The 12,933-nt window shown below is 53.3% G+C and overlaps 3 protein-coding genes across 3 annotated transcripts; 2 read left to right on the forward strand and 1 right to left on the reverse strand.

The window, feature by feature from the left end:
• Nucleotides 1-2,661: 2,661 nt before the first annotated feature.
• On the forward strand, nucleotides 2,662-4,988 carry DICSQDRAFT_157261 (uncharacterized protein; the record flags this gene model as incomplete). The annotated part of the gene is made up of 8 exons (XM_007369575.1): nucleotides 2,662-2,680; nucleotides 2,890-3,032; nucleotides 3,083-3,182; nucleotides 3,245-3,366; nucleotides 3,422-3,459; nucleotides 3,513-3,840; nucleotides 3,894-4,072; nucleotides 4,925-4,988. The coding sequence occupies 8 exons, from the start codon at nucleotides 2,662-2,664 to the stop codon at nucleotides 4,986-4,988; spliced, it is 993 nt and encodes a 330-aa protein (XP_007369637.1).
• A 307-nt stretch (nucleotides 4,989-5,295) lies between these two features.
• DICSQDRAFT_68935 (uncharacterized protein) lies at nucleotides 5,296-10,724 on the reverse strand (the record flags this gene model as incomplete). Its single annotated transcript, XM_007369576.1, has 5 exons — nucleotides 5,296-5,556; nucleotides 5,597-5,936; nucleotides 5,993-6,030; nucleotides 6,085-6,176; nucleotides 10,289-10,724. 5 exons carry the CDS (start codon nucleotides 10,722-10,724, stop codon nucleotides 5,296-5,298), a joined length of 1,167 nt encoding a protein of 388 aa, XP_007369638.1.
• Nucleotides 10,725-11,360: 636 nt separating this feature from the next.
• DICSQDRAFT_68869 (uncharacterized protein) lies at nucleotides 11,361-12,672 on the forward strand (the record flags this gene model as incomplete). The annotated part of the gene is made up of 5 exons (XM_007369577.1): nucleotides 11,361-11,567; nucleotides 11,619-11,903; nucleotides 11,952-11,989; nucleotides 12,036-12,348; nucleotides 12,415-12,672. The coding sequence occupies 5 exons, from the start codon at nucleotides 11,361-11,363 to the stop codon at nucleotides 12,670-12,672; spliced, it is 1,101 nt and encodes a 366-aa protein (XP_007369639.1).
• Between the last annotated feature and the right edge of the window lie 261 nt (nucleotides 12,673-12,933).

Genomic DNA, 12,933 nt, shown 5'->3' on the forward strand with positions numbered 1-12,933 from the left:
CAAATGTCCGCCTTTATGTCTGCTTGACAGGATGTCGAACATTCGGTATGACTTTTGTGGTCTCGTCGTCATTGAAAGAAACAATCATGTTGCAATTGGCGGCTTATGCTCATACCGAATGGCGACCTTGTAAGTGATCGCCCGCTGGGATGCGCCACCAGAACACAATAGTTTCACCTCGCATGGCCGACGCGTCTCGACGACGTTGTTTGCAGCATCCCCCGCGCGTGCAGCCACTTCTGTCGTCAATATGTTCAGACCAAGTGAAACAATACGTTTACACGATTGTTCAGAGGACCCAGGTGTATGGCTCTCGCGACTGCTAGGGATGCGACATACCTTGTTCTGACAAGATATAAAGCGGGACGCATCTTGTGAGACGAATCCTACACTCCCTCAACCCTCGCTCTCTACACCATGTCTTCTGAGCACGCCTCGCGACCTCAATCCGCTATTCACGAGCCCCCCGCCGACGTCCTCGCTGATGTTGATCCTGGCGCCCTTCCCACCCCACAAGAATTCGTCATGCATGTGACGCTCAAGGACTTCCTACGAAATTTCACGATCGACGAACTCATACAATTCCTGGAAAGCCTGAGCAAGGAGTCGTACGTTTCTCGCACCGGTTGTGCCTTTACTATGTACTTGACTGTGACGAGCAGTTCGGAGCCCACGGACGTCGAGATTGAATTTGAAATGGCGGTCTGGGCCTACACCTGCGAGCGGTATTATGACCACGTTAAGCAAGTAGTGGTGAGCTCACAGACACGCATCATATGATACCCTAGTCTCAGTGCAATAACATCATACTAGGCGCGAAGCCTTGCAACCCAGGCCGCAGCACGCAATTCCGAGAGTGGCACGGCCGGGACGGGCGATTCAGAGGTTTTAGCAACTGCAGATACCTCCCCGTCTCCCTCCGAGTCCCTGCAGTCAGATGTTGACGAAAATTCGAGTCAGCCATACAAAACCCAAGATCTGAAGACAGGAGATCCCTCGAGGATGCCAGCAAATTGATAGCCAGAGTCGCCCGGCTGACGACCTGCTGGACTTGCGCTGCCGTCGCCCTGTTGTGCTCAGTTACCCGCCTCGTCCTACCTTCTAGCTGTACTACTATTAAAATGATATGAAACAAGTATATAGAGATATCCATGCGTAAGTCATAGTATGCCAAGCGAGCGGAAGGCCATGACAACACGGCAAAGGACATTCAGTGTAAGGCTGTTTATGATAGCACATACCAAGGCGGTATATTCGACAGATGAGACAGCACATGATAAACCAACATTCGGAGAGCTGATCAAAGACGAGAGCGATGGATGGCACCTGAGATGAAGCATGTAAAATCGATGTGGAGGGATGATCGGACTGCACGCCAACCGAAGCTTGAGCAGACCGGCTCAGGAAACAAGCGGGGTGTACTCTGGTCCACTTCATTAGCGGAGGACGTTCATGGAGATTGACGACACTGCTTACCCGCAATGTTGACCGGTGAATCACGTAATGGATCAGTCCATTCCGCTGTCTCGTGCCTCGTAGCTCCGTACCAGGCTGAACCGCGATCTGAGGAGGTTGAATGTGTGATATGCCAAGTATAAAACAAGGGACTCACGTTTCGCAGTAGACGGGAATAGGTGATCGTCTGTCTGCGTACTGCCGAAGGGGTCTGCATGATATCTGCCCAGGGATCTTGTCGGCGCCGGAGGAGAAGGGTCACCGGCATTGGATTGCGTTTTCCTGACCTGACGTCGAAGACGATTGATGCCCGCTTTCGCATTCGATGTCTGAAGCCCATGTATCAACAGGAAGAGCATCGTCAGAGCAAAGCATGAACATATCTGTCACGGCGTCTTCGCGCAGATCTGTCTGAATGTGCCACAAAGGTCCTTGTTATACGAACCGCTTGGGCTATGGTATTCCTCATCTCGAGAACCCTGAAGCAGAAGCAACTCAGTCTGAGGCGAACGTGCACGATGGGAACCAGGGATGTACGGACCTTTCAGCTCTGGACTTGGGCAGGAACGCCTCTGCTCCAGCAGGCTCCATGTCCGCGATACACCTATCGCCTGGGCGTTCACATTCAGTCTTGGCTTGTGGTGATATGAGCCACTGAAGAAAGGCTTGAATAGCTTGAACCAGCGACCCCGCGAGTCTGTGTGTTGATCCATCATGTGCCTGTATGGCCGTCTTGAATGATCTCCAAGATCTCGCGCAGCTCGGCCGCGACACTGACAACGGCTAGGTTCATTTGTTCTACGGTGAAGGGTGGGCGCACAGGAGGAGTGTCTACTCGAGATTCAGAAGGGGTTACTGAAGTTTGATCGCGAGTCTTCGAGTTCTCATATAACGGTGCCGAGCGGGGACTGATATTGACCATACTTGAGGAGCAAGACAATAGCAAAAATGCGACGTCGGCGGCGCGCTGTTGCTACCTGATACTAGGTCAGAAACTTTCGACGTAATTTTCGAGTTGGACTCGAAGCGAACCGAGAATTGTGCTGCCTCCAAAGTGAGTTCTGTCTCTCTGTGCTGGCCTACGCGTGCGGCGTGCCCCTTGAGAACTATACGACTTCAGGGCTACCCCACCGCAAACTCTGACGCGACCGCCGAGCCCAAATCCAACGCAGGCCCTAGCCTCTAGGAAGACCGCGAGCGGCGTTGATGTGGGCTCCTGTCGACTGTGAGAACGGGACCACGTGATCCCGCCCAGTACCGTCCGATCTGTCTCCTGTGTCCAGCGACCTGCGGGCATGGTCCTTGAGCCCCTAATGCACGCCTGTCATTCTCACTTTCCTTGATCCCTGCGTCTGGACGGCTTGCGAGTGGCTGCTCCCTTCTCTGTATCTATCTAGATGCGAGGACGCCGTGACTACTTCGCATTGGACGCAGGCGAGATATACTGGCGGGACCATCATGACTGGCTTCAGCAACGAGGGTACATGCTACGCCCCCGGTATAAACCCGACTGGAAACCTTCTTGGACAGGAACGAATAAGTCGCCTTTCTTGTGCGACGATGGACAAGACGCAATCGTGAGTACTCTGGACTTCCAGTTTACGGTCTGATGCTCACGACTGTGCAGAGACCAGTGGTCATGGACGCGACGCGCGTCAGCGACAACCGGATGGTGCTCCTAAAGCGCGTTGATAAGTCGGTTCATCCCTACGAGGTCGAGATGGGCAGTACTTCTCCGCCGCACCCATTGCCTTCGATTCTCGCAACCATTGCTGCCCTATCTACGAAGCACTCCAAGACCCCACCGATCAAAACATCACTTTCATTGTTATGCCGCATCTAAGGAGATATACTAATCCTAGCTTCCGAACAATCGGCGAAGCGATCGAGTTTTTCCGCCAAGTGTTAGAGGTAGCTACTCGGGTTCTATAACGACACCTTCTTCAGCCTCATCCTTTCATTACAGGGTCTACACTTCATGCACGAACACCATGTCGCTCATCGGTCTGCATTTGTCTTCCTCTACTAATAGCTCGGTCTTACCTGAATACACGCAGAGACTGCATGTCGCTCAACATCATGATGGACGCTGGGCCTATGTATCCTGACGGATATCACCCCCGAGCAACATTCCTGACGCGTGACTATTCTCAAACAGCCAGGTATCACTCTAGGACGCGGCGTCCAGTGAAGTACTACCTGACCGACTTTGGTATCTCCTGCCGGTTCGAGGAGGATGACCTGAACCCAGTGGTTATACCAATTCTCAGCGGTGATCGCTCTGCTCCAGAATTTCAAGAGGACGAAACGACCCCTCGCAACCCCTTTCCGACAGATGTCTACTATCTGGGGAACGTCATCCGGGAAGATTTTTTTTTTTTTGAGGTTGGTTATCTATGGGCTCGGCTTTGCGCTCGCTCACACTCCCGTCGTCATAGAAATACTCAAATATCGAATTCATGAAACCCCTTCTGGAGTCCATGGTGAACCCCGACGTTGATGCTCGTCCAACCATGTCCGAGGTTGTCGAGACTTTCAAGACGATTGTCTCGAAGCTGTCCGGCTGTCAAATCCGCAGTCGGCTGATACGACGCGAGGACGACGACTTCGTCAACGCGTTGAAAGACGTCTATTATCTCTACTTCCGCTTTCTCCCGCGTCTCATTTTACGTGTCCCTCCTATACCTACTCCCAAGTCGTCGAATGTGCCGCCTAGATGATGGTTTTTCTATCGTTTTCGTGTGCATTTATACCTAACTTTCTTCTTATTGTCATTTCTCTCCGAGTAGTCTATGTTGTTTGCTCTCCTTCGTGTTGTCCACACTCTTTCAACCGTGATCTTTTCCTGAAGACAGTGTTCGTACTTCCGGTGCGTTCTCCCTCCCCCTTCAGAATGTTCCTCGGAGCTCGTGCATCGCATAGACAGCTCATCAATGCTACGCGGGTTGCGGATGGCGCTATGGTTGTCGTCAAGCAAGTGTTGCGCACCGACCACCCATATAATGCGGAGATAGCTCAGTTCTTAAGATCTGAGCCCCAGGCTTCCGAGCGGAGCAATTACTATGTCCTTATCTATGAAGTCCTACCAGCCCCAGACGACGGCAATCTCCAAGTATTGATGATGTTATTCCTCATTCAACCTCACTCGTCCACCCGCAGTGCCGTAGACTCCCTGCGGGCAGTGCACCTCTGGCAATGGTGGGGAAATAGGCGTCTGTGAAGCTGGAGGGGGGGCACCCACACATGATACGCTGACAAGGTAGCAATCCTTCTCTCGTAAATTGGGCACATGATAGGTATTGAGCTTTTCACTCTGGCAGGTCCATCGAAGCGTTAACTGCTTCCGCTCGGTCTACGAACCGTCCTTGTTCAGGCGAGTCTCACCCTTCCATGAGGACATGGGCGCATCGCTGACTATTGTCTCTCAGCGTTCACCCTGGTGTGTCCAGGTGTGTCCCCTGCCTGGCAGGTTACTTTACCAACCATTGATTCGAAGGCGTATCAGGCGTATAGGAGTTGGGTCACGCCCATGAGCTTTGCTACGATGCAAACCTTTCCGGCCAAGACGCCGTAATGGCTGTCGCACCTATACCTATAAGCTTCGCCGAGACAAGCTTGACCACATGGCTCCGATACGGAGCAAGTGGACAAGTCGCGCGCCTCCGGAAGTCACGGAAGAATATCACGTTGCCTTCGACAGCCGCCTTGGCCAAGGAATCGCGCTCGCAACCATCTCGGCAGCATCTTTCGTGTACATTTGTATGCGTCCTCGAACAATAGCGAGACGCACGCCGATGGTGAGGTTCTGTCAATAGCTCAGTCAGATGGAAGAGAAGAACGTCATGATTTCGGCGAGGGTAGCGAAGGCAACCTCAGAAGGAGGTAAGGTATCAGACGAAAGTAGAGGTGATGCACATACTTCAAGGCATTGACGATACTATCGTCGGTATGAAGGACGAGGCGAGCTCCTAACTGCCATTTAGACAGCTTAGATACGAGTTGCTCGAATGACTTGACGACCTGCGCCATAGTCGGCCGCGTTGCAGGATCCTTGCGAACCATGGAACCGACGAGAGAATACAGGAACTTCAGGTTAGAATACTGCTGTAAGTATCGTTAGTACACCCGGAAGCGATAGTACAAGATCTGGACGACTCACCGTAAGGAAATCCTCCCTGATCACGTTCCCAAGATAATACACATCGGTCGGGAAGGGATTGCGAGCCGTGACTTTGTCTTCTTGGAACTCGGGAGCAGAAGGATCGCCGCTGATGATCGGCACGACTATGGGATTCGTGTCGTCCTTGTCAAACCTCTTGGATATGCCGAAGTCCGTGAGATAGTACTTCACTGGACGTCTCGTCCGTGAATAATGCTTCGCTTTCCCGGAGTAGTCGCGCTTCATAAACGGGGAACGAGGATGGTACATCTCAGGATACATGGGACGAGCGTCCATCATGATGTTGAGCGTCATGCAATCACTACAAAGAGCTTGTCGTGTGAACAACGCCACAAGAGGCAAAAGGTTGGGTCATACCGATGCGCGACATGGTGCTCGTGCATGAACGCTAAGGCCTGTGCCAAGCGTGAGATGAGGAAGGCTAGTGGAAGGGGATTTAAAAGGCCCACCTCAAATATCTGGCGGAAAAACTCCAGAGCTTCCCCTACAGTCAGAAAATTGGGGTCGTTGTACCGCCGAAGGAGGGGCATGACAATGATGGCTGTCATCAGCAAAACTGCAAAATTATTGTTGTATATAACCTACCCACACCTGCTCGGGCAATCATAGGAATACCGTGCAACATTTGGGGAATGTTGGGCGCACCTTGTCTGGTTTCCATCCTAGCGCAATAAACATCAGCAAAAGTGTAAAAATACCCTACAGGATTGCGGACATTGCCTGAAGCGCCAGTTGTGGCACGGTCTTGCAATACCGGAAATGTATTCCGAGAGCGCGCAATACCGGCAATACCTCGCAATACCTGCAATAATGCGAAGTATTGCCCAGTATTGCCGATATTGCCTGGTCTTGTGGGATATTGCAAGGTCTTGCAATATATTTACGACATTGCAAGACCACCCATGACAGCGCATGATCTGACGTATATTGCGCGCTCTCGCTGAGTATTGCCTGAACAGGCAATACGGCAAAAGATTTTTACACTTTTGCTGATGAACCTGACTAGGTTGGAAGACCAGGCAATGTCCGAAAATACCAGGCAATACTGGCAAGATCTTGTCGGTATTGCCTGGTATTGTGAGCGTTGCACCCGCTTGCAATGACGGCAATCGAGTGCCGTATCCTTTCATATTGCCCGGGATTGCGGGCGTTGCGCGAGGGGGCATCCTTGAGAATGCCGGGCAGCACAGGGGGACAACTTTTACATATTGCCAAATATCTGGCACATTGCCTCGGATTTTTTGGTGTTGGGCTATAGGGCTCGACACTCGGAGGATACACAGGCGAAAGATATATTGTAGAAGCAGACACATATTGACAAACAAGGCATACAAGACAACCGCACAAGGGAATGGGCACTGCGATGCATGTCATGGCACATTGGCACAGGCATAGCCGTAGACGAGGCCAGAGACACGGCGTGCGCAAAGACAAAGGGAGAAACAGCAGACGTCAGCGACACACTCCCGACACGATGATACCACACAACACTCACGATCTTGACCGTCTTCCTGCGCTTCTTCGTGCCCGCCTCTGACAGGCTCGCGAACGTCTGCCCGCCCTCGGACAGCTTCCGCTTCAGCTTCCCGTTGTCCTCCCTGTCCTCCAGCGTGATGAGCTGGTCTCACGAACCTGACCCGTCTTCTATCTTCACCTGACCATGATCGTTTCCGTTCGTTGATGCTGCGGTAGATGAGGGACCAGAGACAGTTGTGGATATGGAGTGTGGGCAGGGGAGGGTCGCGATGGAGAGTGTGGCGGAAATAGATGCAGAGGGGGCAAAGATGTTGATATTATTAGACTTGGCTGCTTGTTTGATGATCTGCAGAAGGATGTGTGAGTACAAATGGCAAGACACGATGAAGATAGCCTGAGAAAGGGTAATCGCCTTCTCCGAGAGCGCCTTCCTGTCCCAACTGTACAGCCGCACTTTTTGGTCCAGGTTCGGACATGCCATCTCTCAGCAAGGAAGACAGAAGAGCAGGAGGGGACGCACCTCTCCGCCAACGGCGACAAGCAAGCCGGACGCAGCGATCGCACTTGGGGAGTATTTGAGAGGGAGGTCAAACACCTTCTGGTTCGACGGCACGGCTTCAACGCTCTCCACTTCCACAACGAACACCGTCGAGTCGCCGTTGACCGCGACGCCCGCCTTGAGCTGGGCGGCGGTCGAGAACGATGAAGGCCTGCCTTGCCAAAACTGTTGAGTTCATCCGTGATCCTCTCGTCCGCACAGTAGAGTGATGGGTCAGGACTTACGTGTAGGCCTGGCCGTCAACTGTGCGCAGACGGTCGTCAAAGCCGACGGAGTGCACCATACCCAAGGGGAATGCCCTGAGGCCAGCAACAAGGCTCATGTGCGCGTCTCCGCAGACGTACTCGTTCGTGAACGAGAGCATGCACCCGTCGGCAGTGCCGACGATGGTCGTCGCATCGGACAAGGGCGCTTTGATCGCGGATGTGATCGCCTTTGGTCAGAGCAGAAAGGGTAAAGGTCAGACGGGGAGCGCAACAAGGGGTATCTTCGGCATCACACCACGCTCACCCAGCGAAGTTTTGGCCGCCTATGCGGCAGGCCTCGTTGAGCAATTAAACAGTCGTAATAGTGAAAATGACATGTCTCCCCAGATGATAAAGATGGAGGATGAGAACGACAAGACGCTTACGCGGGCGAGGATAGGCGAGACCACCCAAACCAATGCAGTAATGCATCGCACCACAGACGTAGTCTAGGCAGCTGAGCTCTGATGCTCTGTTCTCGCCTGATGCCTGGTGGAACACACCCCAGGCACGTGTATATGCGCACCATATGGCGCATACAGGACTTGCAGGGAGCTAGTAATGTTCTCGCGGAGGATAGGACAACAGAGGACGAAGGGGAACATACTTGTTCATTAAGGTTACCTGTCCACTTGACACATAGAAGCGCATCTGCTTTGTTTGGGCGGAGAATGTTTGCTCGTCTTGCGCGAGCTCCGAGTCGTCGATGACTGGGTAGCTCGTGTCGTAATATTCGGAAGCATGGTCCCGCCACCGAGGCGTTACAATGTCACAGAGACCCGTGTACTGTGAGCGGTTATGAGTCAGAGTGCCCCTGGCAAGGGAACAATAAGACTGCACGGAGAAAATGTGAGTGAAGGGGTGTATATATGCCCCCGGAATCCGTACGTACAGAGCCTAGTTGCCGCGGCGAGCACAGGCGGTGGTGGAGCATTGCAGCGGAACTCATGAAACGACTATCTTTGTCTTGCCCACTGGTTCTTGAGACATTGACCTTCATGAGAGAGAGGGGATGGTAGTGTGGCGAAGGGAAGATGGGCTTGACGTTTTTGCACGAGGACACTCCTTATGAGTAGCCTGAAGGTGAAGAGCTTGTGACGCGTATAGGCGTCTCCATGTTGCCGCGCTAAACACGTACTCGCGCTCCATGAATCCTCGTCCTCGCCCTCACCTCCTCATTTCTCGTTGCCCCCACTCGCTACACACTCCCGTCGACAGACTCCGTACGCTCACCGGGCCTCCTCATGGGAACTCCCATATCCTTCCCTGCTCACTTTCCTAACACTTCTCATCCACCATGTACGAGCTGCTCGTCCTACCCAGTGCGATCGAGTTCCGAAGGACCTTGCCCACAAGTTTCCATCCCGGGTATGGACCAGCACTGGCTGGGAGCAACATGAGCCTCTGTCCGTTCCCGTAGATGTGAGTAACACGAAGCCCGCCCGACCTCGGACGAGGGCCACATACACCATCGACCTCCCCTCTTTCCACTGTGGCTTCCCCCACTGATGTGCTGACTTCGTTCAGCGTGAACCCGATGTTCTACGTCGGCTTCTGCACCGCGACAAATGTCGCCTCTGTCATTCTCTTCCAAGGCTTCAACACGGACGATCCCGCCAACTCCATCTCCCTCCTCGCCGGCTTCATCGCCACCTTCTGAGGCGTTCACCTTCTTGAGATCTCCCACAAGCGCGACCCCAACGCTCTCCCCGGGGGCCACCACCCACACTCTGTCCTTGAGTCTGGCTTAATGAACCCACAACCAAGCATACACGGACGAATGTCGATCGACGGGTGGAACAGCACGGCAGGGACACCTATTGGGAGCACAATGCCCATCCCGTGGAACACCCTGGCGAACGGGCACCGAGGGCATGGCAGGCGGAGCTCGCTGTACCGCAATCAGACGCAGACGCTCTTCCAAGCGTTCGAGGAGGATGGGGACGAGGACCGCGCAGATGGGATGGGGCTGGACACGCTGCACGAGGCGAAGGACGACGAGCTCGACGCGGACGAGAGGACGACGCTGAGAAAGGGGAGGAGCTGGACTTCGGCCGCCATGTAGCTAGCACAATGTAATCTACTAACGCATCACTTTCAGTATGCTGAACCGTGTGGCTCAACTGTATCAGTTTCGTTTCTCTACTAATGGGTTTTCTCCTAGCGAGTACCTTACCTTGTTGCGCGAATACGTGAGGTCATGGAAGCTCGAGCGTATATTGCGCTGTCATGCAATCTCTCCGCAAGTCTTGCCCGGTATTGTGAGTATGGTGTGGACAAGCCCCCTTGGCTCCCTTATCGAGTGCTCGCGCCGTCTCGCGCCGTAACCGGCGCTTCAGGCGCCACCTACAATCCTGGACGACACTTTTACACTTTTGCTGATGGTGTTCTCATCGGCGGGGTCATGAAGTACATCGTAGACAGGACAACAGTGGTTTCGAGGATCCGAAGCCAGTGCCTCGGAGGAGAAGTACTGTCCGATTCCGACTTCATATGGGTGTATCAACTTGTGGATCCGCTTCAAAAGGACCATCTCCTTGTCACTGACGCGTGTTGCATCCAACACCACCGGTCTCTGAACTGATGTAAGTATTGAACACCATTGGGCACTTGTTAAAACCGGCACCTCGCAATCCCGGGAGTCCTCGAAATCTCCCGGACGCCTCTTCGTTCCTTGCCAGGAAGGTATCCAGTTAGGCTTGTATCGGGGGCGCAAAGTGTACCCAGATTGTTGCAGCCAGTCAAAATGGTCCCGCCAGTATAGCTCATACTCGTTCAGCAGGTAAATATCCTCTGGGTTACCCACCATGGGGAGCTAGAGGGAAGAAGAAGAGATGATGTGGAGGTCGAGACAAGGCACGATTCAAGATTTGAGATGCGAAGGAGGGAAAGCTCAAAGGGAACAACAAGATGAAGCCCAATTATGTGTCGAAAGCAGGGCGCTCGAAGGCACCTGGATGACGCGCGGGCATGATTATTGTTTGATGGAGCTTGATCGGGAGCGTCTTGTCTGTATTGTGCGAGTCGTTTCCCTTGCTAGCACGACGGGCATTGGCCAATGCCGCAGTCCCAAACAGGACCGGAGACAGGCTTGGAAATGTACTCCTGTCACGGTCACGTCCCAAAGCCTAGTTCCGGACCCGAGCCAGCCCGCGCTCTGATACCAGAAACAGGATATCGGCGCTCCCGACCATCCAAAAAAGGAGCAAACACGCTGATGTCATATAGTTTGTCAGCACTGATATCCCTTTTCGGGGCTTAGCGCCGGCTAGCTGGGGTCCGGAGCTAGGCTTTGGGACCAGGATCGGGAAAGGCGTACATTCTCGGTCCATTTCTTTGTCCCGATTTGGGTCCGGGGCATTGGCCAATGCCCGTCGTGTAGGCTGCCCACAGTTCCTCCGAGGCCTCCCTCGTTCCCGGGCCATTGGCGTCCACCTCCGTGCCCATGACAGAAGAGCAAGAGTCTGTTCCTCCAACACTCAAAATCCCCCCTGACCTACCTGCGCCTGAAGCATGGTGGCGAGATCGTCAACAGTGGTTGGCGGAACGCGGCTACATGCTCCGGCCTCGGTACCGGCCTGGCTGGCAGCCGTCGTGGATCGTGAATCCGCAGAAGCTGAAGTATGAATACGAGGACATGAAGCCAGCCTCTGTGCGTCTCGATGTCTGACCTACATTGCCAAACGCTAACTCATGTGCTCAGTCTAGCTTCATACTGGACGCCGTCCGTACGGCCGATAACTCCCTCGTCGTGATGAAGAAGGTCAAGAGCTCGCGCAATCCTCATGAAGTCGAGATCTCCCAGTATCTCTCTTCCGAAGCACTTCGTTCCGACCCTCGCAATCATTCTGTGCCCATCCTCGACTCTTTTGGCGTTCCCGACGAGCCAGAGATAACTATCTTGGTATTACCTCTCCTCCGTGCGTGCAACGACCCATCCTGGCAAACAGTTGGAGAAGTGCTATCTTTTATCAAGCAAATATTTGAAGTAAGCTATTTGTAGTGCGTCCTGACTTCGACTCACCCGGCGTTATAGGGTCTGCAATATCTTCACGAGTTGCACGTCGCGCACAGGTATGTCAAGTCCAGTCTCGTTGGGGATAGCTACTAACGTCATCAGAGACTGCATTTTATTGAACATCACGTATGATTCTCGGCCATTGTTTCCTCAGATGTTCCACCCCCGTAACCCTTATAAGGCCCTTGACTATCAAGGTCCACCCAAGCACTCGACACGTACGGCGCGTCCGGTGAAGTACTGCTTCATCGACTTTGGTCTGTCCAGGCGATATAACCCCGAAGACGGCCCACCTCGTGAAGACCCCATACGAGGTGCAGACAAGTCCGTCCCCGAGTTCAAAGATTGGAACGGGGAACCGTTAGATCCATTCCCCACCGACGTGTACTATCTGGGGAATGTGATACGAGAGGCTGTTTTGAAGGCACGTACGCTGTCCTCCCACTGCCCCGTTGGTTTTTCTAACATTTCCCATATGCAGCGATATCATGGGATGAAGTTTCTGGATCCTCTGGTCCAAGATATGATTCAGGCCGACCCTTCGAAGAGGCCGACGATACAGGAAGTAGTCCGGCGCTTTGACGAGCTTTTGAAGCGTACCCGATTCTGGACATTGTGGTTGCGACCGGTGCCCGTTAACGAGGAAACTGCTGTAGGGTGGTATCGTAATACACGTCAGTTGTTTCGGACGGTTGGTTATGTCCTTTCGCGCAAATCCGCAATACCCATCCCGTCGTGATCCTGCACTTCACTGTTTCATCTCCGCTTTCGGTTTGCTATCGATGTCATTTCATACCTTCATGACGCTGTGTGACTGCAATCCTGGCATCCCAATGACCAAGCCAGTCTCAACATCTCAGCGCAGAGGCTATCATATCTCACTAGTCCCATCTTCTGCGACCATAGACGCTTCTCCGAGTGGTCAGAGTCGGCGACGACGGAATGGGTCTTCCTATATTGGGCTGGCTCTGGGTGACTTTTACGCTATCCGTCGGCATGA

This window comes from Dichomitus squalens, assembly GCF_000275845.1.
Source record: "Dichomitus squalens LYAD-421 SS1 unplaced genomic scaffold DICSQscaffold_51, whole genome shotgun sequence".
Classification (NCBI taxonomy): domain Eukaryota; kingdom Fungi; phylum Basidiomycota; class Agaricomycetes; order Polyporales; family Polyporaceae; genus Dichomitus; species Dichomitus squalens.